Source organism: Agelaius tricolor, unplaced genomic scaffold (assembly GCF_023055355.1).
Source record: "Agelaius tricolor isolate 1412-34295 unplaced genomic scaffold, bAgeTri1.0.p SCAF_5, whole genome shotgun sequence".
Lineage (NCBI taxonomy): Eukaryota > Metazoa > Chordata > Aves > Passeriformes > Icteridae > Agelaius > Agelaius tricolor.
In genome coordinates, this window is record NW_027269265.1 from 3,534,532 (window position 1) to 3,562,459 (window position 27,928).

Below are 27,928 nucleotides of genomic sequence, written 5' to 3' on the forward strand. Positions count from 1 at the left end.
GGCTGGTGGATGCACCAACACCCTGGATGGATGATTGTGTTTCCTCTGGGGTTCTCTCCTGTGTTATCTCCTTTGAATCTTGACCTTTTCAATTTTTCAGCCAAGTTCTTTTGAAAGGTTAGCTTTACCCACTGAGTGCTTTTGTGTAGTATTTTCTGTAATCTGCAACAGTATGAAAAATTTGGGCCAAATCATGATTTTGATTAAAATAAGAGCGACAGCAGTACAGTTGGAAAATGGCTATAAATGCATTTCCCACATAGAGTTGGGTGTAGTTTGTTTTTTTCAGTGATTTTCAGGGGCATTTGGTAACTTTTGGCATCCAGTTTGGCAAGCTTTGCCCTGACAGTGGTTTTGGAGGGTGGTGACCTGTAAGAATCCGTGTCTGGATAACTATTTAGTGCAATACAACAGTGACCCCCTTGCCAGGGAGATGCTCATGTTGTGCTGCCACATATGGTGGTGTTCACAGGGGTCCCAGGACCAGGGGAGAGACGAGAATGTTGACTCCATGTTTAGAAGGCTTGATTTATTATTTTATGATATATATTATATTTAAACTATACTAAAAGAATAGAAGAAAGGATTTCATCAGAAGCAAGCAAGAAGAAGAATGAAAACAAAAGCTCCTGACTCTCAGAGAGTCCAAGCCAGCTGACTGTGATTGGCCATTAATTAGAAACAACCAACATGGACCACTCAAAGATGCACCTGTTGCATTCCACAGCAGCAGATAATCATTGTTTACATTTTGTTCCTGAGGCCTCTCAGGAGAAAAAAAATCCTAAGGAAAGGATTTTTCATAAAACATGTCTGTGACAACCACACATGTGCAAATCCCTTCGGCGTGTCGCATTTACCCTGCCAGGACCCGGTTATTTCTTTATTACCTCTGTTTATCAATTTCTCATTAATCTCCCTTTTTCCCCCCCTCCTTATTCCTTCAACAGGAATCATTAACCAGTGGCAACAGGAATCCAAGGACAAAGTGATCTCCCTCTTGCTGACCCACCTGCCTTTACTCAAGCCCGGCAACATCGAGGCGAAAGTCGAGTACATGAAACTCTTGCCCAAAATCCTGGCGCACTCCATTGAGCACAACCAGCACATCGAGGAGAGCAGGCAGCTGCTGTCCTACGCCTTGATCCACCCTGCCACCTCCCTGGAGGACAGGAGCGCCCTGGCCATGTGGCTCAACCACCTGGAGGACCGCACGTCGTCGTCGTTGTCGTCGTCGTCGTCGGGGGGCTTTGGCGGGCAGGGCCGGGGCCGCTCGGACTCGCTGGACTACGGGCAGGCTCACTACTATCACCAAAGACAGAACTCCGACGACAAACTCAACAACGGCTGGCAGAACTCCAGGGACTCCGGCATCAGCGTCAGCGCCTCCAGCTGGCAGGACAAAAACCTGGCCTGTGAGAACGGCCACCTGCCCCTCTACTCCTCCTCCTCCGTCCCCACCACCATCAACACCATCGGCACTAGCACAAGCACCAGTGAGTACTCACGGGAGGATCTGGGGACAGTCCCCCCCATCCCACTAGGAATTGCTGCTTTGGCGTGGTTAGCACAGGGGCTGAACTCATCTGGGCCATAGAAAACTCTTTTTTTTTTTTTCTTTATTTTTCCTTTCCTCACCTGCGTTTTTTTATTTCCTGCTTGCCTTGTTGGGGTTTTTTTTTCTTCCAGCATTATGGGGTTTTAAAGACCTGGGTGTGACGGTGCTCGCAGGGGTCTTGGGATGAGGGAAGAGATGAGGATCTGACTCCATGTTTCAGAAGGCTTGATTTATTATTTTATTATATATATTATACTAAAACTATACTAAAAGAATAGAAGAAATTATTCCATCAGAAGGCTGGCTAAGAATAGAAAAAGAAGGAATGATAACAAAAGCTTGTGTCTCAGACAGAGAGTCCGAGCCAGCTGACTGTGATTGGCCATTATTAGAAACAACCACATGAGACCAATCACAGATCCCCTGTTGCATTCCCAGCAGCAGATAACCATTGTTTACATTTTGTCCCTGAGGCCTCTCAGCTTCTCAGGGAGGAGGAAAAAAAAATCCTAAGGAAAGGATTTTTCATAAAATGTGTCTGTGGCACCTGGGAGCTGGAGAGGAGGGAAAACAGCAAAGAGTAAGAAAAAGTTAGATGGGCCTTACTGAAGGGAACCCCTTGTGTTTCATGCAGCTTTGTGTAGATTTACAGTTCATTTTTCAAGAGTGCCTAAAGCAAGCAGGAAACCGATGCTTCATGTCCAAAAGTGAGCTGGAGGCCTTGAGGCAAGTCCAAAAGCGTGCTGAGGACTTACTGAGAGGAGATGGGATTGGGACCATGAGTGCAGGCAAAAGTTTTGGAAGCAGAGCAGGAATCCACCAGCTTCAGGGTATCTGAAAAGGTTCCCTTGTATTTGCAGGGCAGAGGTGTGAGGCTGGTGGTGACAGAGGAGTTTAATGGACAGTCCTCAGTGTTTTCCAGGAGAGCTGGGTGGTTCTTCTCCCATGGAGACCTTGCCAGGCTTTGATGGATGGTGCAGAGCCCAAGCCAAGGCTTGGACACATGGAGAGCTCCATGACTGGAGATCTGTCCAGCACTGGGTTTTGTGTGAAGCTGTAGTGCAGCTACAACTGGTGTTCAAAGCAGCCATTGATTCCTGTGAGCCTTCTTTGGGACAGCAGGAATGCAACGCTGAAAAGATGATTCTCAGTGGGGTTCAGAAGCTCCCCTGCCCACCCACTCACTCTGTCACACCTTTGGGTGACTGCCACCATGTCACCTGCAGGGCTGCATGTCCTCCTTCACTCTGGGATACTCAGAAATCTCTCCAAGATGCTTTATCAGCATCTCCTAGAAATCAGGGATGCCGAGAGCACTTTGGGGAGGAGAGGCTTGTTGTGGCAGCAGCCCTGGTTTCTTTATTAGAGTGTGGAAAGCCACAATTAAATAGCTAAAAGCTTTAAAATGGTCATTTAAGGCTTCTGGGCTTTTCTCTCTCCTGTAAGAATTGCCTTTTTTTTTTTAAGTGGTGTTTCAAATCAGCAGCACTATAAAACACAGCTCTGGGTTTATTGCTGCAGCACCCTGGTCCCTGCCTCTCCTGTGTCCATCCTTGCAGGCAGGTGGGGATTTAGCAGAAGGCTCTCAGCTTCTCCACAGGCTCTAAACCATCATTCCCATCCAGCCCCCTGTCTGTGAAGCCCCCAGCTCCTGCTGCTGTGGGATTGTGTGATGTGCAATTCTCTGAGAGCCAGACCCTGTGCTTGTGAAGCTGTTCCAGGGTGACTGAGCTGCATGGGAAGGTCTAACAAGGAGGCAGGGTGAGAAAAACCCCATGAATCTACTTGCAGTCGGTTTGTTAAAGCTCTCCAAGGGGTTTTTTTGGGGGGGTTTTCCATGTGGTTTTTGCATGCCTGGTGGTTCAGAGGCTTTGCACACCATGGAAAGGGTCTGGCTCCTCGTGTCAGGATCTGGGAGCAGGGAGGTGTGGTGGGTTCAGCTGGTTGATCACTGACAGTGGCTGGAGCTCTTGCAAGTGTTAGGTCTTGAAGGACTCTTTCCACAAACGCCTTGGTGGATTTTTGAGCCTTTCTGTGCTCACATTTAGCTCTGAGCAGAAGCATTGACCCACCCCTTGCCCGTTGCGGTCCCCAGGTGTTGGCACAAGATTCCAAAACTGAGGCAACAGCTGAACTGCTGCAGTGCCTGAGCTGCTGCAGTGCTGTGGCTTCTCCTAAATTCTCTCAGAATTCAGTGTGTTCAGCAGCAGCTGAACAGGATCACCTGTGGGTCTGCCAAGAGCCCTACACTTCACCCAGTCCTCTGCTTGAATTCCTCCTCAATCTCTGCCACTTGCTTGGCTGCATCATCCTCTGCTAGCGATAGTCCAGGCCCACGGGTTAGGCTGTTGTAACTCCTGCAGACGTATTTTGGTGGCACCATGCTCAGACAGCCGTGGGCTGAGCTGGAGGTGACCCAACCACACTTCATGTGTCAGTTCATAAACTTCCTTAACACAATATTTGGCTTGGGCAAAAGCCTGGTAAGTCCACAGATAGATGCTAAAAAATAAACACGGCTGTCAGCCTTTGTCCCAGCCCCTTGACTCAATCGATATGTTTATTAATCTTTTATTCCAAAGCAAAGCCCTCAACTCCTTAGTGTTTGTTTAGGTTTTAGTGTTGTTATTAGTTTTAAGTTCTCCCTCTTACTCAGAGGTGTTTATCTGTGCAGAGGCTTTAATCCAGCAACACCCTGCAGGGCTCAACCTTCCCTGACCCATCCCTGCAACGCCACTGCCTGTTCCTGACACCAAAATGGGGCAAAATCTTTCCCAGAGCAGTGATGTGGTGATGTTGCCTGAGCTATGTTCTTCTGGTGCTGTGGCACAATGAGATTTAATGCTGTCATGGCACAGGGCTGAAATATGGGTGGCTGGAGCTCATGTGATGTTTTGCTTTGTGCTGTCCTTGACTTTGACTCGACCTAGACTCCAGTTTTGAGATTTGGTTCAGGAGTGGTTCATCTCCAGCTCTCCCATAACTGGGGTTAGCAGAGGTTAGTCAAGGCTTAAGGAGATGTTTCAGGAGGCAAGTCTGGAATGTTCTGAAGGAGTCACTCTGGATTTACCACAGGAATGCTGCTCCAGGAGTGGGGCCAGTGTTCTAAGTGATGAATTTGGGTCTGGAGTGATCAGGACTCACCCCAGACAATGGAAGTTGGCCCAGAGAAGCTGTGGCTGCCTCATCCTTGGAAGTGTTCAAGGCCAGGCTGGATGAGTCTTCAGTCTGGTCTAATGGAAGGTGTCTGGCCCATGGCAGGGGAGTGGAACCAGATGGGCTTTAAGGTCCCTTCCATCCCAAACCATTCTGGGATTCTGTGATGTTGGTGTGCTCCTTCCCACCCACTGCATCAGCAATTCCTACAAAGCTTGAGATGCAGCTTTTACCAAGCTTTAGCACTCCAGGAGTACAGACAGCCCTGGCTCGGGAGCACAGGCAGGGAGGAGGCTGGAGCTGGAGCTGGAGCTGGAGCTGGAGCTGGAGCTGGAGCTGGAGCTGCTCCCCGTGGGGATGGGGTGAAGCCTGGAGTCCTGCCTCTGTGGCCAGGTCAGGCAGCAGTTGCAAAATGTTGGGCTTGCACAACGTCTTTGTGATGGAGACATGGCCTGGAAACTCTGAAAGGACAGAGGAAGGCAGCTGGTTTGCAAAGCTGCCAAGAGCTTCTTGTGTGGGGCTCCAGCCCCTTCCCTGCCCCTGGAAGTGGCTCCACCCCAGCACTGATGGCACAGCTGGATTTGCTGTCAGATGGAAGCACAGCTCAGCCCTGTGTTTTCCACCCTCTTGGATGGAAATCTGTGCAAAGGAGGGTCTGTCATTAGCTGTGCTGAGGAGGAGGATTGCAGATACACTGGTCTCATCTGGACCATAAAGTCCCAGGTCAGTGAGGCACAGATACAGTCAGAGGCCTTGCCAGGGAATATCCCAGAGAGCAGGAATCCTTGGCACTGTGTTCACACTGGAGGGATGGTGCACTCTTTGGTGTTCCAGTGTCACTGCACTGCCTGGCTTCCCCTGAGAGGGAGCAGAGAGGTCCTGGGGCCAGCAAAGCTCTTGCCAGTCTGGAGCCACCCTTCCTCTCCTGCAGAAATGGGAAAGATGCTGGTGCTCAGGCCTGCTGCACCCTTCCCATGGGAGGCTCTGCCAGAAAACTGGTGGTGTTTGTACACAAGGAGAGCAAGGGAGGAGAAATACTCACCTGTGCAAATTTCTTGTCCTGAAAGAGAAAAATCTCCAGATTGTCCTAGAGCTGAAGAGAAGTAAATCAGAGCTCTTCCTTCCATGCACCCCAGGCCAGGTTCAGACTGACAGAGGGCAGGGTTAAACTGGATATTGGGAAGAAATTCTTCCCTGTGAGGATGGCAAGGCACTGGTTGGCCAGAGAAGCTGTGGCTGCCCCTGGAAGTGTCCAAGGCCAGATTGGGCAGGACTTGGAGCAGCCTGGGATAGTGGAAGGGATGGTACTGGATGATCTCTATGGCAAGGGATGGTACTGGATGATCTCTAAGGTCCCTTCCAACCCAAACAATCCAGTGTTTCTGTGGTCCTGCCCTGGAGGCAGGTCTGCAGCTGCTGTGTGTTAGAACATGTGTGTGTGTGTGTGACATGGCCTGCAGGATTTTTCCAACATTTGCTGCAGTTGTGGAATCCCCAGTGAGAGGGCAGGTGAACGTGCTGGAGCTCTCCCCGAGCCATCAGGGAATTGAGGGGGAACAAACCACACCAAGAAAGCTCTTGCCATGAACAGAGTGTGGGTTTCCTGACTCTTGCTCCCCTACCTGCTGTGCAGCAGCTCTCTGCCTTCCTCTGGAGACAGCCCTGTTGCCATAGCTGGTACCCAAACTGGGCTGGTAATGGGATATCTGCATGTTATAACCCACAGGACCACCCTGATCTGTGCTGGGTTGATAGGCACCTTCAAAGTTGTTGTCCTCTGTGTAGATTTCAGCAGCAGCTGAAGGGAGGGAATTGTGTGTCCTCAGCCTTGTGTTTGCCTCACACAGAGGAACACATTTCCTCCCATGCAGACTTAGCAAAACATGTCATGAGAAAATGAAAACGTCTTAGTGAGGTTACAGCAGTGAAGCAAACAAATGTCCTGTTCTTGCTGGGGGTGGATTAGCTTTTGGAATTGCCTTCAGAAAATTGTTGCTCAGTTGGCCTTGCTGAGACTTGGCACCCTGGCACTCATCCTGCCAGCTGGGGACACCTCTCATGTCTGCTTGTCTTCTCTTTTGCTGATAGGCTGAGAAAAGCTCGTTGGCCTTTACTACACTTGAGCTTCTCAGTGGTGGCAGACAAGGGCATTTGTTGTCTTGCTCATGCCCTCTAGTGTCACACACAACGGGCAGAGAGCACTTCCACAAGTCTCACACTTTGTCAGGTTCCCGGTGCTACAAAATCTTGCTACTCCTGTAGCTTGAAATCAGAATTGTTGTATGAGGAGAGCAGGTGTGAGCAGAGTTATTTGCTGAAATCCATGTACATCAATGCAGCAGCAGGCAGGACTGTGAGTGAGAACAGCATAGAATCCCTTAGGTTGGGAAAGACCTTTAAGATCCTTGAGTCCATCTGTAGAAGATGGACAGCACTGAACAGCAGATACAGATTTTCTGTCCCCTCTATAAATTCAAAGCTCTTTGTCCCTGGCAGACACAGCCCACAGCTCTGCAGAGCATCACTCAGTCAGTGACATGGGTGGTCACCCACCTCACCCTGGAGGCCACCAAGCCCTGGAGATGGGAGTGGTGGTGGGGAACCAGAGCAGTGTCCTTTTGAGGTGTCAGCAGTGCTGGGAAGGGTCTGCCCCTGCTCCTGAGTGTGTTTTACAGCCAGTGTCCCTTCCTCTTGTAACTTTTGAACTTCAGGCTAGCTGCCCCTGCCCATTTGGATCCTCCTTTGAGCCTGTGTGGCACATTCCCTTCACTTCTTTGCTCCCAAAGGATCTCTTTTCTCACTGTGCCTTTGGCTGAGTGACAAAGCTCCTTGTGATGCTGAGGTCCCACCTTCAGTCATCCCCACAGGGTTCCCAGCCTCACACCCAAGCTCATCAGCCCATTTCTTGTCTTCCAAACATCATAACCTGCACTGGGAGGGAACAAAAAACAAATTTTCACAGGAGGGTGACTTAGAGTAACCCATCAACCACCGAAGAACTGAGCTCGGGATATCTGGAAGAGGGATTCTCCTGTTTTGTTCATCTGGAACTTGCAGATCACAGGCAGCTTTGCCCATAGGGATGCCCATCCTTGCAGCCATGGGGCAGAAGTCTGTTACCATCAACTGCTGGCTCTCAGGGCATGCAGGTGGCCCTGGGGAATGTGGGTGGCTCAAGGGGGATTCCAGTGCCTCTGGCAGGATGTGGATGGCTCTGGGGGAACGTGGGTGTCTCAGGGAGGGTGTGGATAGCTCTGGGGGGATGCAGATGGCTCTGTGGGGATGGGGTTAGCAAGGCAGAGCTGATGTTACCTGAGGTAACAGCACAGAGACAGAGCAGGGTCCTCAGTGCTGTGCCTGCTCTGCTCTCGTGTGGGGACAAGTGACAGCACAGGGCATATGTGCAGCCTACAGCTTTTGGGGTGTGCTGGTGCTGCTGTAGCAGGTGTGGAGAAGTGAGGGATCCCTGCTTGCCAGGCAGGGTGAGCAGGCAGTGAGGGGAGCACGTTGCCCATTGGTGTGCTCTGGCAAGTGGAGTTTCACATGGGCAGCAGGATAGAGCTTGTGGCTGTGCCTCTGCTTGACCCCTCACCAGCCACGGTGCTTGGAGGCAGAGATGTCACCAAAAGGCAGAAGGGTCTCCAGAAGAGGAGAGCAGACCCTGAGGCTGGGCTCAGTGGTGACTTGCACCAGGTGAGGATGCCAAGGGTGGCTCATAACCATGTGTGGTCGATACAGACACCTGTGAGTGCTCCTAAACCAGCCCTTGTGACACCCAATGTGGCTTCCAGGCACTTCAGCAATCCATGTGCTCTGGGCTGCCTTAACCCTTGCAAACCCTGGGTTTGGGTAAGCCCTGGGTTGGGTAAGCCATGGAGGAGGTCATGGTTGGTCTGCATGGATGGAGAGGAGGAGAGGGAGCACTGGGTGCCAGCCACAGACACGAGGCTGCCCCCAAAGTGGGCATGTCACACATGCATCCTCTGAGATCACACAGTTCCTTCCTCCAGACCTTCTTTATGCAAGGTTTGGTCTGTGCTCACACATGGAAACAGCATGAAGCTGTGTCAGGGGAGGTTTAGGTTGGAGGAAAAGGTTGTTCCCTCAGAGGGTGGCTGGGCACTGGAATAGGCTTCCCAGGAAAATGGGACTGACAGAGTTCAAGGAGTATTTGAACACTCTCAGGCACAGAATGGGATTCTTGGAATGTCCTGTGCAAGGCCAAGACCTGGATTCAATGATCCTTTTGGGTCCCTTCCAACTGTGCATCCTCTGTGCTCTCACAGAGCTCTGCTCCCAAATTCACACACAGAGCAGCTCTGCAGCTTCCTGGCTGGAATGGGGCCACCTCATTTGGGAATCTCTATTCCAGCAGCACCCAGGGATGTTCCCACCCTCCCAGCTTGTGAAATCCCAGAGCAATCACTGCTCAGGGCAGGGAATGCCTGCCATGGTTTGCTGTTGTGTTGCTTGTCCCTTGACAGGAGGGTAGGACCTGCAAATTGGGATGGGGGGAGATTGAATCTTGTGGCTCTGATGCCACCTCCACGTTCCTTACAGCAGTCTGGGTGTCTCAGGATGGATGTTGGGAAGCAGCAGCAATGGTTTTGTGTGTATCCTACAGTCCCTGGGATTCCTGTCACCAATCAATGCTGCTTCTGACCTGGAAGTGGTGCAGAAGCTGCCAGGGCAGCAGATTGATGCTCTCTGGGCTGTGGGGCAGTCAGACAGCCCCAGTAATTCTGTCAGACCCCTGGGCAGTGTCCTCTCTCAGGGAGGTTTGGGTGATGGATGGACCCTCCTGGAGCTGGGTGGATTTTTCCAGCTGCCCTGGTGCCTGTTGGATGCAGGCACAGAGCACAGCAAGCTGGGCTCACTCAGTGCACGGGAGCTTGGTGCTCTCCCAAGGGAAGCTTTGCTTTTGCCATCACCCCATGAGCACCTCTGGGTTCCTCTGTGCACTTTGTGATGGGGCTCACCCCTGGAGCCATCAGCAGGGGACTGAGGGCTCTGTCTGGGAGCCAGGGATGTTCCTCAGCACCTCCACTGTTAACTCACATCTGTTAAGGGCCTTGTGAGTAATTCCCTCCCCAAACCTTTCTTGCTTCTCTGTGACCTCATCCCAACACCACCATTCTCCAGCTTTCCCTCAAAGCATCACTAAAATCACAAAAAACATTTCTGATGTTTTCCTGAGCATCTTCATGCAGCAAGAAACCCCTGGAGAGATTCCCCTTCCTGCTGCTCATCCTTTGAATCCGTGCAAGGCCAGGCTTTGGCAAGCAGAGGGATGGAAAGAGATGAGCTCTCCTTCCCCCCACCATCACACAGCATCTGCAGACAAGTGGCAGGAGGGCACGGAGGAGGGATGGAAGTGCTGTGGTTTGGATCATCTGGAGTGTCTCCAGTCTCCTTCCCCACTGCACTGGGACTTGTTGTGTTCTCCTGACTCAGTAACACGCTGCTATTTAATTAACTTTTGACTTCTGGTTTAAAGGAGCAGTGCACAAAATAGTTATTTACTTCATTTGGAAATTCTTTTATTCGTTACCATAATTATAGCTTCCTCCCTTTTTTCCTTTTTTTTTCTTTTTTTTTTTTTCCTTTTTTTCTTTTTTTTTTTGATATTTTAATTAGCAGGGGAAGGGAGAGAGGGAGGAGTGGGGGAATATTTGCTGCTCTCCTTGTGGTTATCACATCCTTCAAATTACTAAAAGAGGCTGGGATAATAGGTCTGGTGATTATATATAGGCACCATCTGCTCTGTGGCTGCTTCCTATCAAAGTGCAGTTAGGAGAGTGCAAGGAGGATATTTTCTCTCCAGCTATATTAAGACTGTTTCCATCTCAGCTCCAAAGCAAAGCTCTCTGCATGCAAATGGATCAAATGCTCTGTAATCAATGGCTCAGTTTTGGCAGCCTTGAAGCTGGTTTTTTTGGGTTTTTTTTTTTAATTTTGTTTTATTTTCCCCTCAAGTTTTGCTGTTCCCATCCGTTATGCAATTTTATTTCAGGCTGGTTGTTCTGATTTGATGTTTTCTTGTAACCATGGTCCCCCCTGTTTGCTGAGCAATGCGGTCTCGTGTTAGCTGGCGCAGGGATCTGTGCCATAACTCCAGTGAGAGGCAATATCTGAGCAATCAGGAATGTTTTGGAGGATGATGAAGGCAGATTTTTAGGATGCATCTGCTGTGGGTATGTAGAGGAGGTGGAAAGCTGAGCTGAGCTAATTTGGAGCAGTAATGGGAAAGAATTAATACTTGGTTTGTGATACCAGCCCTGGTTGTCCTCTTGCTGCTGGGGATTGTTGGGGAGCATTGCAGGGCTCAGGATTTGGGAGTAGAGAATTTTAGAATTCCAGACTGATTTGTGTTGGAAGGGACCTTAAAGCTCATCCAGTCCCACTCTCTGCCATGGGCAGGGACACCTTCCACTGTCCCAGGTTGCTCCAAGCCCTGTCCAGCCTGGCCTTGGGCACTGCCAGGGATCCAGGGGCAGCCACAGCTGCTCTGGGCACCCTGTGCCACAGCCTGCCCACCCTCACAGGGAAGAATTTCTTCCCAAAATCCAATTTGACCCTGCCCTCTGGCAGTGGAAGCCATTCCCCTGTCATGGGGTGTCCCATCTTTTGCATCTTCTCATGGTGGCAGCTGGATACTGTGTTTGCCCCTTGGTGGCCTCAGAGACCCAGCAGGCTTCTCTTTTCTCCTGGAGCTGGTAAGATTTGATGCTTTTGAAAGAGAAATAGGAGAAGGAATAAGGCATGGCCAGCCCAGATGGAAGGGGAAGGTGCTCAGGATGGGGTGTGTGAGTTCCCAAGAGGTGGAGGCCAGAGGGAGGTTGAAACACTGAGGAATTTGTCTTGCAAAATTTGTGCCATGGTACCTAAAAGAGAGGGGGAGTAGGTGGCTTTTTTTTTTAATGAGTGAAAGTGGCTAAAAAGAGATAAAGGAGGAGAAAATCCAGAATGAGTTGGCAAGGATGGAAAAGGCTGCAGGTGTGTTTCAGTCTGGGTGCTGACTGTGGGATGCACATCATGTGAGACACTCACTGTCCTCATGGGTTTTGTCACTGCTGAAGACACTCCCTGCTCTCACCCCACAGCTTTTTAATGACTCTGGGGATTGTTGGATCCCAATTTCTTGGGGCAATTCCAGAGGTTTGGCACTCACCCCTTTCACTTGACTGGTTTAGGGCCCATCATGTCTCACTCCCAGTTTTCCCCAGGTTGCACATTGCTGTGTAAAGGATGCACATCCTCCAGGCTGGCCTCCTGAAATGGTTGTAGGTGGTGGAGGGGTTTCTCCATCTGGAGTGTGGTGGAAGCTGATGCTGTTGGAAATCTCAACAGGGAGATGCTCCTCAGACCAGGGATGGAGGCAGTGGCTGCTGCTTGAGCAATGAAAATGTTCTTGGACATCCCTTTTGGGTGGAAAAGGACGTTGGGAAGGAGAGTTTCTGCATCCCAGTGCTGTTTATCTGGCTTCTTTCGTGAGCAGGGGAGGAATTTCTCCCAGGAGCCCACAGCAAAAGCTATTTTCTGGGATAATTAGGGAGGCTTGGTTCAGCACAGCAGCATTTGATATTAATGGACCAGGATTCCCCAGGGACAAACAGTGATTTTCTGTGTTTTGTGTATAGGTTTAGAAGAAAAAAAATGGATTTATTGGCCTGGACATTGGGGCATTGTGTTTACCCCAAGAGACTCGTGGTTTAGGGCAGAACCTCCTTGCAACATATCCCTAATCCTCCATCCCCACCCATTCCCACCTCCCTGAGCCACCATTCCATGCATTCTTTTGTCTGTCAGTTAAATCCTGGTTATATTCACATTCTGGATGCTCTAGTGGGAAGCAAGGACCTGTCAGAACTTAGAAGGGGCTCATAAAGAAGAGGGAACGGGATTTCTTACATGGGTTGATAGTGATAGGACAAGGGGGAAAGTTTTAAATTTATAGTAAGTTTTAAAACTTATTTTAAATAAGTTATAAATTTTAATTTGAAATTAAGAGAGGGGAGATTTAGTTTAATTTAAAGAAGAAATTCTTGGCTGTGAGGGTGGTGAGGCCCTGGCACAGGGTGCCCAGAGAAGCTGTGGCTGCCTCATCCCTGGAACTGTTCCAGGCCAGGTTGGACGGGGCTTGGAGCAGCCTGGAATAGTGGAAGGTGTCCCTGCCCATGACAGGGGTGGAACTGGATGTTCTTTAAGGTCTCTCCCAACCCAAACCATCCCAGAATTCTGTGAAGGAGCCTGAAAGCATCTCCTGAGCTCCTGCTGCTCGCTGAGACAAGCTGGGCTTCCTTCCAGAAGTGCATCCCGTCGGATTGCCGGAGCCACCAGGGGCTGAATTTACACATCTTTAGATGCAGCCCCGCTCCTGCTGCCACACAAATGAGTAAATAACAGCCACAGCAGTTCCTGCTGGAGCCAAACAGTAGCTCCACGTGTGTTTGTGCCATGCAGGGAATTTCAAAAGCCCCTGTGAGGGTTCCTTCCCCGCTGAGCCTCGCATGCGCTGCTCGCAGGGAGCAGCAACAAACGGGTTATTGTTTCTCTGTCCACTTTCTTCAACAGGAAACTGTGTTTAAAAACACCATTTCTTTAAAAAGGTTTGCTTGACAGTCTTTTCTGCAGGCTGTGCTTCTTCCCTGCTTGAGGCAGCACTCTGCTTGGATGGGGTTTTATCCTCATGCAGGGGTTAACACCACTAATTTCCTAATTCCACAATTTTCCTTTTCCCCAGTGGCTTCTTGGATTTAGGACCCTGAATTTCACCCCTTCATGGGTTAGATCAGCTCATGGTTCAGAGGGCAGCACATGGATTATCCAGCTCCTATAAACACAGTTTGTGTAGAAGTCACAGCCACAGAACACAGGGAGATTAAAGGAAAAAAGGCACAAAAAGAGGCTCCAAGGGTTAGGGGATGTTGAGCTAAAAAATGTTCCATCAGGTTCTGCTCTGGCTGTGCTGGAGCTGCCTGGGGCAGCCTGGGGAGAGGGTGAATGAGGTGCCCAGGAAGGAGGCTGGGTGCCAGCTGGGCAGTGTGACCCACTGGCAGCTCTTTCCAAGGGTTCTGGGCAAAGAAAAGCTGGAAAAGCCCTGGGCATTGCTCTGCCAGCACGGGGAAGCCTTCCTGGAGGAGAGGATGTGTCGTGACTGGGATGGCAAGGAGCAGGCAGAGGGGAGGACTGGGTTGAACTTGGAGTTTGCTTTGTGAGGGGGGTGCTCAGTGTTCCCTCTCCACGGGGGAGCTTCCAGGCTGCACAAAACCTTGTGTGGATTAAAAACATCCCCACTTTTTGGGGTCAGGCTGCTGTTCCAGGTACCAACAGACCAGGAAAGGAGCTGTGTGTGATCAGATGCTGCCTGGGGACTCACCATAAACAGCTTTGCAGCCAAGAAGTGCCATTTTTAAACTAAAAAAAAAACCAAAAAAACAAAAGAAGGTCCCAAAGGGTTCAGTATGCACCTTGCAGTGCTTTTTCCTTTTTTTTTTTTTTTTCCCTTGCAGTGCTTTTTCCTTTCTGCAAGCATGGGGAAGATGTTATTTGGAATTGTAACCTGATTTATGGACCCACTGCTGGTCCTTTGGGTATCAAGGGCTTGATGAGGACTGGAGACATTCTGAACCCTCCCAGTGGTGGGTTTGGCTCTCACTGGAAGCTCTCACATGTGTGTCCTATCAAGGACTTTTGCAGCACTCTAAGCCAGGTTTCACGAAGGGAGAGGGAGAGTGAGCACCTTGTCAGCTGTCCCACACTGTGTGGAGGAAGGTCTGCCTGCAGAGCCCAATTTCTCAGCTCTAATCACAGGAATGGGTGGCTTTTCCCTTCTCAGGCTGAAAAAAAATTGGCCCAAAACCCTGAGAAACCACAACACAAATGTCTGACGCTGTTCCACATGGTCCTCAGTGAACAAAAACCCTCTTGAAATCAGCCCTTGCCTCCCAAAATAGGCAGCACCACTTCAAAAGGGAAAAGAGGGGGGAGGGAAAAATCCCAAAGCCAAGGCTTCATGGGGTGAGAGCACTTGCAGCCTCAGAGTTTCTATAAGTGTGTTGTGGTGCCTGCCAGCCCAGCCAGGGTTTGGTCTGAGATAAATCCAGATTTGCCTGGGGAGGGGGTGGTGCCACAGGGATGCTCCCAGCGTGGTCAGCAGCTGCCTGCAGTCATGGGGAGCTTTGTTGCCATCACTCCTTCTCCATCCCCTGCTTTTCTTTTTTTTGTTTTTTGTTTTTTTTAACCTGGGAATATTACCCTGAGCTTGATCCCAGTCTGGAAATCATGGAGAGGGTTTCTTGCAAGGAAACCTGGTCTGGTGTGGGCTGAGCACAACCCTGGCTGCTCAGAGCAAAGAGGCAGCACCAGCCCAGGGTTTTCCAGGGAAAACCATGATCTGCTCCAGCCCCTGTCCCACTGCACACCAGCTTGGAGGGAGCTGGACCAGGCAGTGCCTGTGCAGAGTCTTGCAGCACCTGAAGGGCAGGAAAACACTTCTAAGCCAGAAGTGGGGCATGCTTAAAGGCTGTAGGGGATCCTTGTGCCAGCGTGGGATGCCCTTTGGAGTGGTGATTTCCCCTCTTTGTTTGCCCAGCTCACAGCACTCAGAGAGGCAGCCGTGCCCACCCACCTCCTGGGAGCTTATCTTGGCCCAGAATAACATTTTAGATTTCCTTTTTAAATTTAAGCTTGATATTTTTGTAGTAAAAGAAGAGGAGGCATGAGTGTAAGGTGATAAACTCACACTTGCTTTTCTTCTGCTGAAGTTAAAGCCCACGTGGACCATTTATTTTAGCCAGGAGCAGCCCTGGATTCACCTTGGACCATCCAAAAAGCACACAGAATGGTCAAATGCAGGTCAGGACCTACAGTAAACTGATGCTTTGGAAATAATTAGCTACATCCTCTTATTTCAAGAAATTGAGGGCGTGACCACAAGCAACAACCTTAATAAATATTATTAATGAAATTATTAATAAATACTATTAATAAATTATTAATAAATATAATAAATATGGGCATTTGTTAATCCCCTGGGGATTACAGTAAAAGAGGGATGCCATCCCAGTATTCTCAGCATTTTTAGGGCTGATGGAAATGGCTGAGGGGGGTTGCAAGAAACCACATTATCACCAATAAAAAGCAGACCCTAAAGTTAGGCCAGTGCTAAGAGCCCTTAAATCACCTCAGTTTGGTCCCCAGGTGGTTTCAGAGAGCTGGGGACTGGCAGCATCCTTTGCAGAGGGATTTTCCCTGCTGCATCTCAGGTGATGTGGGAACTGACTCACACTTCAGTAAAAATTTGGCTTAGTAGAAGGTGTTCTCTTGGATCCAGCATTGCATTATGTCAGGGAAAGAAGAGGAACTGATTTTTGTCTGGTGCACTGGATGGTTTCTAATTGTCCCTGGCCATCCTTTGGAGTTCATTATTTCTCCTTCAGCCGACACCAGCTTCTAATTAGGGGACATGAAATTAAGATGGAAGAGCAGCAGTTTGCAGGGTATTGCTGCTCGTGAAGGAATCTGGGCTGGATTTATGCCTAAAATGCCCTCTTGTGTGCAGGGTGGTGTAAGCACTGCTGGGTACCAGTGTCTGCACACACCCTGTAGGAGCTGGATTAGCAGAGCAGCCCTTGGCCTCCTGAAAGGGGACAATGAACCTCAGTCCCCCTTGCCCCTTCTCTGCATCTCTCCTTCATCTGAGGGGCACAAATATTTCCCAAACCAGAGCTTTTCCTACAACAGACTCAGGGTGAATTCTCTCCCCATGGCAGAGTGGCCATGCCTGGGGGCAGCAGGCACACAAGGGCTCTGGGTGATGTGGAGCCAATGCTCAGCCCTGCTGATGCATTTTAACCAATGTATCCATTTTTTCCCCTATATTTGGGGGGTTTAAATCCTAACTATATTTTTCTCCTGAGAGGGTGATGTGGCATCTACAGATGCTGTTTTGGGGGTACAGTTGCAAAGCCAAGAGCTGAAAAAACTTGCCCAAGACCTTCTGAAATCCATCTATTTCCCCATTGGGGTGCATCACAGCAGAGCTTTAGGAAGCATAACGCTGCTCTGGAAGCAATCTCAGGATCTCATTGACATCCTTTTCTGCCAAGAGACTTCTGGAAGATGTTTGTATAGTTTTTAAAAGGGAAGGGAATGAATTCTTCCCCACAAGCCACCCCAGTACTTCCCTGCAGAGCGTGGTGTCACTGTTATGTGTTGGCACAAGAAAACCCTTTCAGAAGTAGGAATTATTTAAACATTACAGAAATCCACAGGTTTTTTGGCCTCATCCAGCAGCTGCCTGTGGTACCAGCTGCTTATTGCAGGTGGTTAATAAATGCAAATGTGCTCTGGTGTTTCTCTCTCCCCTCCTTTTGTAACCCCACTAGTGCCTCATTTTCATGCATCTCCTGGTCAGCAAAATGGCTTTGATGGTGGTTTTTCCCCCAGGCCTGAGCTGGGAATTAAGCCTGGCTTAACCTTTGCAGCATGGTGCACCTGGCTGGGGGTTTTCCACCAAGACTCATTTATATTAAATAATAACATGGAGAGGAGTCTGAGTGGTTTTGGTGAACTGCTTGTAAATGCAAAAAGGGGATTAAGGAGCTTTAGGGCTTTGGTGCTTTAGATGGAAAAGCCATGAGAACAATGAATTTCCCCAGGTTTTGTACAGTTTAAAAATTTGGTTTGGAAAGAAAAATTGAAAAGTTTTTGCTTCTGTTTCTTGTAGGCTGGAAGGTCATTCTAATCCCTCTGCCCTCAGGTTTTCCTGGAGCAGGGAAATTTTCCCTGGTTTGCATCCTAAATCTGTACATTAAATTACATACACTCTGTTTATGGTTAGACCAGTAGGTTAGTGACTCTCAGTGATGGAGTTTGAATTTTGTTAAGCAAACAGAACAGTCTTTTAATACTTTTTTCAGTACTTGAAACAGAGATAGTCCTTGGAAGTGTTTAAGGGCAGCTTGGACAGGGCTTGGAGCAGCCTGGTCTGGTGGAATGTGTCCCTGCTCATGGCAGGGAGTTAGAATGAGGTCTGTAAGGTCCCTTCCAATGCAAACCATCCTATGGTCCTTAGGACTCAACAAGGCTGAGACATTGCTGTGGATGAGAAGTACCCTTGCAGTGATTTTGGGAGATGTGTAAGTGCTCCTGCTTCAGGGCACAAGCCAGGTCCTAACCCAAAGGGAGAGACAGATGCTTCCCCTGGATCTCTGTGGGAACATCCCCATCCTGGGGATTTTTACACTCCAGAAGTGCTCAACTGATGTTTTTTCCCTAGAGCTGGAATCCACACAACCCCTTCCCTTGAGCAGCCCAGCATAGCTTGTGTGACCCCATCTCCTTACAGGTACTCCCATCCTTTTTGCTTCCCAGGAGGCAAAGCTGAGAGCTCAGGGTAGGGCTCAGGGTGCTGCAAAGCCATCAGCCAGGCACCATGGCCAACCACCACCACTACACATTTTATAATTTCATTTGATTTTTTTTTTTCCTTTTTCTTTTTTTTGTTTTTTTCGGGGGACTCTGCTGCATCCCGGGCCGCGAGGGGGGAATAACCTCTTTGATTTTATTTTTTTTTTTTTCAGTTCTCTCAGGCCAGACACACCACAGCCCTTTGAAACGCTCTGTGTCCCTTACCCCACCCATGAATGTGCCAAACCAACCTCTAGGACATGGATGGATGTCTCATGAGGACTTACGAGCTAGAGGACCCCAGTGCATCCCTTCCGATCATGCCCCCCTGTCTCCACAAAGCAGTGTAGCCTCTTCAGGAAGTGGTGGGAGTGAACATTTAGAAGATCAGCCTTCTGCTCGTAACACATTCCAGGAGGAAGGGAGTGGGATGAAAGGTGAGTGACAAACCAGACCCCCCACCCACCCCCAGCACCCAGAGGCAGGAGGGGAAGAGCTGCCCCTGCTCCCTGCTCGCTTTGGGGAGAGGATCCTCGTGGCCAAGCGGGGCCTCCCAGCCTTTTCTCCCCACCTTAGGGATTTAGGGTTAGGGGAATGCCTTGGGTTTTCTTTTAAGTAGCAGCTGGTCCTGATCTGACGTCTTGCACTTGGGTGCCAGTGGGCTGCTTTTGCCCCAAAACCCTGTGAGCTGCCAGCTTTGCAAAAAGCTGGATTTTTTCCATTGCCTGTGGCTTTTGGCTGCGAGTGGTGCTCTTTTTTCTCTTTCTTTTTTTTTTTTTTTTTTTATTTTTTATTTTTATGACAGTGAAAAATAGCTTAGAGCAAGCTTAGCAAGCCACGTGTGATCTGCCATTGCAGTGTTTGATACCCTCCAAGTATCTGGGGGAAGTTTTGGCTTGGGCTACTTGTTTGCAGTGAATTTAACCTGTGTGTTTCGGTTGGTTTTCCCATTATACCTACATTTCACAGAGATTTTGGCAATAAATATATGTGGTTCTGGTGGTAAACAAGGCAGAAAATGAACCCCACTTGCTGCAGTCAAAGATGCAGAGCAAACTTCAGGCTGAGGAGGAATAAACAGCTAAAAACTGGGCAAACACACAAACTGTGTGTTCCTGGGAACAGAATGAAAATGACCCTGCAGCTCTCAGACTGATTTAAACAACTCCAATTTGTATTAATGCAAAGCAGCTCGATTGTGTGCAAACCAGTGGTGTATCAGAATAGGGAAATAATTGTATTTTTTAACAGTCACAAGGTCTGATTTTAGTCTAATTACAGACAAATTGAGATGTGGATAAATCTGTGTGATGTGGGACTGCATTTGGCTTGGCTCTGGATGGCTTTGATGTGCATGAAATAAATGCATGAAAAACCCCTCATGGTTCTAGGGAATGTAATAGAGGCAGGTCAGGTCCTGTAGTCTGTCTGGCCAGGGAGAACTTTTTGGGAGCAAGTATTTCTAGGGGGGAGCTGTTTAACACTACATTTCTCCAGGTTTCTGCAGAAGGAGCTGGAGAAAAGACCATGGGGAGCTTTGCTCCCTGTGATCCACAGCTGCAGCTCCAGGATCTGTGTGGAGAGAAACTTCCCAGTGCTGTGCAATCAACCTGTGTGGCCAGATCCACAAAACCCAGAGGCTGTGATTGATGATGATCAATTAAATAACCCCCACATATTAACACATCCCCTTGCTGCTCTGTGCAGCTGGGGTCTGTCCACCCTTCCTCGGGCTGTCCCTTTCCACACTCCCAAACGATTCCCCCATTGCTGACTCAGCCAAATGGCTTCTGTCCCCCTGTCCAGGGACGTGCAGAACAGATGTTCACAACCTCTGGTGTCTCTGCCTGCCCTGTCCTCCCCCCTCAGCTGGGTTTTCTTCAGCTGAACCATTCCACTGCCTGCCCAGATGATGTTTTCTGAACTTGGGGTTGTTCCTGCTTCTCTCCGCCAGGATTTTTTCCAAAAAGTCCTCGTTTTATTGAAGGTGTGCTGCCCAAAACTGGACTTGGAAGCAGAGCAGAGGCTTGTTTGCCTCCAGACAGCATTCCTGTGGCTGCGTAGCTCATCGTCCTCAAATAACAAAGCTCTGTGAGCTGCATATGACCCACTGTATCCCCACAGCTTTCCTGAAAGAAAAAATCAAAAAAAGGAGAGAGGAGAGGGAGAGGGAGAGGGAGAGGAGAGGGAGAGGAGAGGGAGAGGAGAGGACTGCCCGTTCCCTGCACTCCGATGGTGCCGTTTCTGGTTCCTGCAGAAACAAACGCGCAGCTCGCTGCATTTTTATGGGGCTGCCTCCTTCTCCATCCAGGCTGGCTGCTCCTGCTGCCAAGTCCTGAACTGCAGCCACGTCTCCCTGAGTGCCTGCAGACTCTTGTGGCTGCGTGTCCCCCCTGCTCCTGCTCAGCTGGTTCCTTCTTGAACACCCTCCAGGGCATCCAGGAGGATCCAGAGCCACGGGATCTGGAATGTCATGACAGGTCCCCATCTGCCTCACCAGTTTATCTCCCCCAATGCCACCTATTTCTTTCCTTTCTGTTTATCTTTATGCTCCCATTTCTTTCCATCTATCTTCATGCTGAAGGGAAAATGCCCTTTGGCTTTATCCTAGCTCTTGGTTTCTCCAGGGGAAGATATGGACACTTGTTTCTCCATAGATCCCAGTCTGTCTGTCTGTCCCTTGCCATGTGCCTGCCCATGGACAGGGGTTGGAATTAAATAATCTTTAAGGTCCCTTCCAACCCAAACCATTCCAGGATTCTGTGATTCCTGGGGCAGAGCTTGGGGAGCACCAGAAGGCAGGTCTGGGTAGAGCCAGGAGTTTCTGTTGGAAGTATATCCAAGGTGTCCTGTGTGTAAATATTGCAGAGTGAGTTGTTTTCCTTCTAAATTTCCTGACAGCCGTGCCATGACTGTGCAATTAGCTGCTGGTAATTGCTGATTAAAGAGTAGCTCTGCAGGCAGGTGGTTCACCCATCCGTGCAGAGCACTGGGAAGTTTGACTTTCCAGGGACCAGGAAATCACCTTGGATGTCCTTGCACCTCCTGGTTGCCTCTTCCTTGTGGGAAAGGGGAGAACTCCACCACACACAACACACTCTGTCCTGGGGTGGCTCCTTCTCCCCAACCTGCTTCCAGGATTGCCATCTCTGCTGGCAGGGGGCTCTGGGACCGTCACTCTCCCCAAAACTGAGGCATGATCCAGTCAGGCTGATGCAAAGGCAAAGAGCTGCTTCTGCAAAGGTTGGAGAAGGGTTTCCTGCAGGGTTCAATGTCTGTGTGAGGTTGAATCTCTCTTCTGGAAGCATCCCTGTGGGCTTGGCCGTTGGCATGGATGTGTGCCAAAGGCAGGTGTCCTGTGGGGATGTGGGATCAGGGAGACTTTTAATGTGCTGTCACTAGAATGGTGTGGTTTTGTGTTAAAATGATGTTGAAATTTGAGCCTGTGCTGGAAATGGGGCTTTTTGCTGAGAGGTTTTAATTTATTTTAAACAGAAATCAGTTTAAGAGGGTGCTGGTAGCAGACTTTGGGACTGTTGCATGTCAGAACTTTTGGAAAACTCTGAATTTCAGCCCTTCTGTGCTCAGTCATTGCTTTTCCCCATGTTTGGTCTCCTGTGCAGCACCTGAGGAATTTCACTGGCATGTGAATCTTTCTGTGTGTCTGGGATTTGGGGAGTGTGAGCAAGGTGCAGCATGCTGGGATTGTTTGCATCCTCTCCTTGGATGCAGGGTGGGTTTGGGATCAGCCTGGGCAGCAGGAGACTTCTGGCAGATGGATGGATTGCCTTGGGAACCAAACTAAGGCCTCTCCTGCCCTGTCCCTTCCACTGATGAGACCACCTTGGTTCAGGAAGAGGTCATGGACAATCCTTGGCTTGCAGGTGGTGCTCACCAGTGTGGGACTTTGTGGACCCATGAGGTGGATGTCCCAGCAGTGGGAATGAGCTCCCCAGTGTCTCACTGGTAGGGAAGGGGCCAAGGACTGTGGACAAGGCACTGCTGGGAGCAGAGCACATCAGCTGGGAAAGCTGTGGCAGAGCTCCTGTGGGGTTGTAGGTGCTGAATAAAGCAGGTCTCAATTTGGCAAAGCATTTCAAGCCTTTACAAACTAAAAACCTTGTCACAGGCCCAGTGCTGTGCTGCAGCACAGACACCTGCAGGGCCCCCCTCCCTTGTGGGGTGTCACCACAGAGCCCCAAAGCTGCAAAACCCTGCAAAGCTGCTTGTTGTCACATTGCCTTGTCCATGGAGAGCACCTCATCATGGAGTCCATGGGGTTTTGAATGTCACAGAGAAAGGATTCCCCTCCCAGGTTCCTGACTGTGAGACAATGTTGAAGTCAGCAGGATAAATGTAATTTTGGGTACCCCTCCAGCTGGGCATAGAGGTGCTACCCTGCAGGAAACAACTGGGAAAGAAGAAGTCATTTCAGTCAGTGCATTTTAGGTCCCAAGTCACCCTCTGAAGCAGGGTGTGGGGCCATCTTTGATGGCACATCATTTTTTCATCCCAAACCCATCTCTCTAGCTCTGTTTAAGCATCCAGTTCCATTTTCAGCAATGCCACCATCCCTCAGGCCATAAATCAGTGTCTGCCATCCACAAAACAGCCCTTTGCTTGTGCTGAGCTCAATCACTCCATGAGCTGCAGCACTTCCCATGTTCCTGGGAAAACAGCAGTGAGGAGCTTGGTGTGCAGTGGCACAATGCCACTCCCCATGGGCTAAATCCACTGGTTTTCCTACAGAAACCCAGCTTCTGAGGACGTTGGGTTGTTGTTGTTCCCCTCCTCATCCAGGGGCTGGTTCCTTGTCCCATCCACATCCACAACCCTGTGTCCTCATCCAGGGCCTGGTTCCTCCTCACATCCACACTCACAGCCCTGTGTCCTCATCCAGGGCCTGGTTCCTCCTCACATCCACACCCACAGCCCTGTGTCCTCCTCCAGGGGCTGGTTCCTTGTCCCATCCACACCCACAGCCCTGTGTCCTCCTCCAGGGCCTGGTTCCTTGTCCCATCCACACTCACAGCCCTGTGTCCTCCTCCAGGGCCTGGTTCCTTGTCCCATCCACACTCACAGCCCTGTGTCCCCATCCAGGGCCTGGTTCCTCCTCACATCCACACTCACAGCCCTGTGTCCCCATCCAGGGCCTGGTTCCTTGTCCCATCCACACTCACAGCCCTGTGTCCTCCTCCAGGGCCTGGTTCCTTGTCCCATCCACACTCACAGCCCTGTGTCCTCCTCCAGGGCCTGGTTCCTCCTCACATCCACATCCACAGCCCTGTGTCCTCCTCCAGGGGCTGGTTCCTCCTCACATCCACATCCACAGCCCTGTGTCCTCCTCCAGGGCCTGGTTCCTCCTCACATCCACATCCACAGCCCTGTGTCCTCCTCCAGGGCCTGGTTCCTTGTCCCATCCACACTCACAGCCCTGTGTCCTCCAGGGGCTGGTTCCTTGTCCCATCCACACCCACAGCCCTGTGTCCTCCAGGTCCTGGTTCCTTGTCCCATCCACACCCACAGCCCTGTGTCCTCCCAGAGGTCCATGAAGCTCAGTGAGGTGTCCCTTGGGATGCCCCTCATGTTGGTGCTGATGCTGTTGCTCATGGTTGTGCTGTTCCATGAATTCAGTGGAGCTCTCCTGTCCTTCCTCTGTGCTGCAGATGTCCCAGCCTGGCTGAAGAGCCTCAGGCTGCACAAGTACGCTGCCCTCTTCTCCCAGATGACCTACGAGGAGATGATGGCCCTCACCGAATGCCAGCTCGAGGCACAAGTATGTCCCACCTCACCTGGGGCTGACAGCTTCCAAAGCCCCTTTGTGGGTCTTCCCATGGTTGGGAAGCAGAAAAAGGGAAATTGGGTCTTGGGGAGTGAAAAAATCTCACATAGTACCTGAAATAAACCTTGTCCCTGTGTTGTTGTTGCTGGAGTCCCAGCATGGAAGTCCAATCACTGGGAGCTGTGCTTGGGGTTTTTTTGCCTAGCTGGGATTAAGTTCAGGAGTTTCAGGGGTGCAACTTGTGGTAGCCAACTCCCTTAAAGGCAGTGGGGCTTTGATGGCTGACTGCCTTTGCACATGTTATAGAATCATAGAATATTGCTGATTGGGGTTGGAAGAGACCTTAAAGATTATCTGGTTGCAACCCCCACTGCTCTCAGGTTCACCTCTGCATTATCCTTGGGATAAAGAGGAATGGGAACACCATTGCTCTCCATGTGTGAGGTGCACCAGGGAGGGACAGGCTAGCTGGAAATCTCTATCCTCAGCAAGTCTGTGCTTGATTTTCCATGTCCCCCACAAATCCCTGCACTCAAAAATGTAATTAATTTCTAGCAGCCCTTTCTGTTTGGGAGAGGAAGGGTTTGGGTTGGGCCAGCTGCCCTGTGGAAGTGTTACCATCACGTTTTGTCCTGTTTTTGCAGAACGTTACCAAAGGCGCAAGACACAAAATAGTCATCAGTATCCAAAAGCTAAAAGAAAGACAAAACCTGCTCAAATCTCTAGAAGGGGTAAGTAATCACAACCATCTTTGTATTTCTTGTGTTCTTAAGAAGCCAGGAATTAATTCTGGGGTGAAGCACTCTTTGCTTAAACGTATTGTGGGGATCTGATGCAGATTTTATTTCACAGAATTCCAGAATGGTTTGTGTGACAGTGATCACAGGGGTCCAAGGATGAGGGAAGAGATGAGGATCTGACTCCATGTTTCAGAAGGCTGATTTATTATTTTATTATATATATTATATTAACTATACTAAAAGAATAGAAGAAAGGATTTCATCAGAAGGCTAGCTAAGAATAGAAAAGAAGGGATGATAACAAAGGCTTGTGTCTCTGACAGAGTCCGAGCCAGCTGACTGTGATTGGCCATTAATTAGAAACAACCACATGAGACAATCCCAGATGCCCCTGTTGCATTCCACAGCAGCAGATAACCATTGGTTACATTTTGTTCCTGAGGCCTCTCAGCTTCTCAGCAGGAAAAATCCTAAGGAAAGGATTTTTCATAAAAGATGTTTGTGACAGGTTTGGGCTGGCAGGGACCTTAAAGTCCCAGCCCTCTGCCATGGTAGGGAGACACTGTCCACTAGACCACATTGCTCAAAGCTGTGTTTTGCAGAGTGGGTCCTAATGCATCCCACACAGCTGGCATGGATGTACCTTGTAGCCCTGGCCAGCCCCAGGGTGCTCAGAAAGGCTTGGTCATTCCTGGAACATCATATGGGCACCCTGTCCTGGGATAAAACACCAAACACCCACATCAGTGCTGAACAACAACTTGAATTTCCAAGGAGAATAAACAGAAACTTCTTTATCACTTCAACAAAAGCTTAAACCCTGCAGGAAGGGCTTTTGGGGAAGTAGCAGCACCACAGCCTGGCTGGGAGCAGCTCACCCAAGCTCTCCCTATTTATTATGGCTGTATTATATTATACTTAATTGCACCATCTTCAAACAGCAACTTGCAGAGCCTCCCACTAGGGGCTTTTAAATACTTCTGTGGTGTGTTGCTATTTATTGGTGTTTTCCTTAACTTGCTGCTTCACTATTTATTTATAATATGGGCTTGTGCTCAGAGTATGGCAGGAGCTAATAAAGCCATATTTACCTCCGTTATTAATAATAACTATTAAATCCAAGAGCTGGATGGAGCTGGCTGCAGCCCTGTGTTTTCCAGGCTATTGCACAGCCTCTTCCTCCACTCCTCCACTGGGATTTGGGAATCTGGTATTGATTGAGTGGTGCTGTGCAGGAGCTGGAGCCCAGCTCAGCTGGCACAGCCAGCCAGGCACGCTGTAAAATACAGGAGGGAAGTGGCAGGGACTGGTTTGGAGCCCTCTGGGGTGGGTTTGGGCTGTGGCACTGTGACCCTGTCCTGCTCTGCTGGGGCTCAGAGCTGCCTGTGAGCTGCTTTCCCTGGGAGGAGACATCTCTGCTTTTCCAGGCTTCCCATCCAGTTTTTGCTAAACAAGAGCATGTGTGGGACTTGATGCTTTTGGGCAGTGTCTCGCTGCTAAATACTGCTGCTTTCTTGGAAAGAGCTGCTCCACCCCTCTCTGTTAGTTAGCAGGGCAGTATTTTCTCCCAGAAAAATAGTGCCCAGCAGACTGACACCAGATCTTTGTGAGAAATGGAGCTGAAACGTCCAAGAGTGAGCTGGGAATGCAGCAGGAATTAGAATCAACAACTGTTCCAGGGCTTGCAGACATCCCATGTGCCCACTTAGTGTCCCTTCCTTCAGCACATCAGGATTCACTCCAAAAGTTGCCTCTTTCCAAGCAGTGTCCCATGAGCCAGACTGTGCAGGAGCCTGCAGTGAGCTGTTCTGGTCCAGGCCACATTAAAAACAAAATGCACTTATTTCCCACATTAAAAACAAAATGCACTTATTTCCCATCAGTGGGACGAGGATCTGACCATAGAAATGGAGTTCTTGACCCACACCAGGAGCAAAGCTGGGGTGCACCCAAATTCTCTCCCTCCTGGGTGGATCTGCCCCAGGATCTCTGAATGGTTTTGCTGTGGGAGTTTCAGTTCTTTTCTGTGTCTGACCACAAATCACCTGCTGCCCTTGAAACCCTCCCAGTGCCCTCTGCATCCACTCCCCCAGCCCATCCCAGAGTGGACAGGGATGTCCCCACAGCTGCCACAGGACAGGCTCCAGCATCCCAGCATGGTGCTGGGCTCTGAGGTGATCCCAGAGCATGAGGATGCCATGGCAAACAGTTTAGGGGCAGAGCAGTTAATGGGAGCTAGGCTTGAAGGTGGTGCTGGAAATGGGAAACAAGCTCATGTTAATGTAATTCCAGTGAAATGGAGCTGAAATGTTGGGATTGTAGGATTGCTGGGGAACCAACAAATATATTTTTGCCATCTGCTCTGTCAGAACCATGTCTGACTCCTTCCAAGGCTCACTGGCACAATGGGACAGATCTCCAAGGGCTCCTTTTCCTTAGGAAAAGCCAAAGCCTCCTTTTACTATCAGCTCAGCACTCAATGATGTGATATATTTTTAAAATACGCAAAATTTTTGATATTTTAAAATATATTATTGCTGCTCTGGGCATTTAAATCTCCCAGGCTCAGTCACTTCCATGGACTTGCCATTACCCTGGTGGAAATGTGGAGACATTGAAGCTGGATTGTTGTTGGGTTTGGGTCCCAGTGAGTGATGGGGGCACATTTATCTCTGGGGATTCAATTCTGAAAACATCCATGGATAATCAGTCCCTGCAGCACTCCCCTGATAAAAAGAAAAGACTTGGAGAATGAAACCTGGCTGTTGGCTGTGGAATGCAGCAGGATCCTGAAGCAGGAGCAAAGCTGGGAATTCTCGGGGGGTCACAGGAGGGCTGCTGTTGTCCCAGCAAGGACAAACCTCCTCTCTCTCTCTTCCATCCACAGGACATCCTGGAAGGTGGCAACTTGCGTGTCCCGCTGCAGGAGCTGCACCAAATGATCCTCACCCCCATCAAAGCCTACTCCTCCCAGAACTCGAGCACGGAGGAGCACAGCAGGGAGGTGGACTCGCACCACGGCCACCCCTCCTCCTCCCTGCTGGGCTCAGACAGGGACAGCCAAGGCTCGGACTGCAAGGACTCCGCGGCCGCCGGGATGCAGCAGCACCACCTGCCGGGATGCGAGGGCGAGTCGGGAGGGGCCCCTTTGCCCGAGGGCGACCTGCCCGGGCAGTTCACCCGAGTGATGGGCAAAGGTGAGCAGCTGCCACTTCTCCTCGGACTCCTCACCAGGGATGAGTTTCCCTGAGTTTTTCCCCCCCCGCCTTTCCCTGAGCT

General features: G+C 49.9%; 1 protein-coding gene across 6 annotated transcripts in view; it reads left to right on the forward strand.

Moving 5' to 3' along the window:
- The window catches only part of SAMD4A (sterile alpha motif domain containing 4A), a 103,413-nt gene that overhangs the window by 61,610 nt on the left and 13,875 nt on the right, over positions 1-27,928 (forward strand). For 4 of the 6 annotated variants that reach the window (XR_011679081.1, XR_011679082.1, XR_011679083.1 and 1 more), the window contains exons 3-7: positions 951-1,496; positions 18,301-18,564; positions 23,794-23,903; positions 24,554-24,640; positions 27,537-27,846. Coding sequence is in view for 2 of the 6 variants with exons in the window: in XM_071426126.1 (XP_071282227.1) it covers positions 951-1,496; positions 18,301-18,564; positions 23,794-23,903; positions 24,554-24,640; positions 27,537-27,846 (1,317 nt within the window). In the remaining 4 variants the exon portion in view is untranslated. The remainder of the gene's footprint in view (positions 1-950; positions 1,497-18,300; positions 18,565-23,793; positions 23,904-24,553; positions 24,641-27,536; positions 27,847-27,928) is intronic. The other 2 variants (XR_011679084.1, XM_071426127.1) reach the window with 1 other exon arrangement.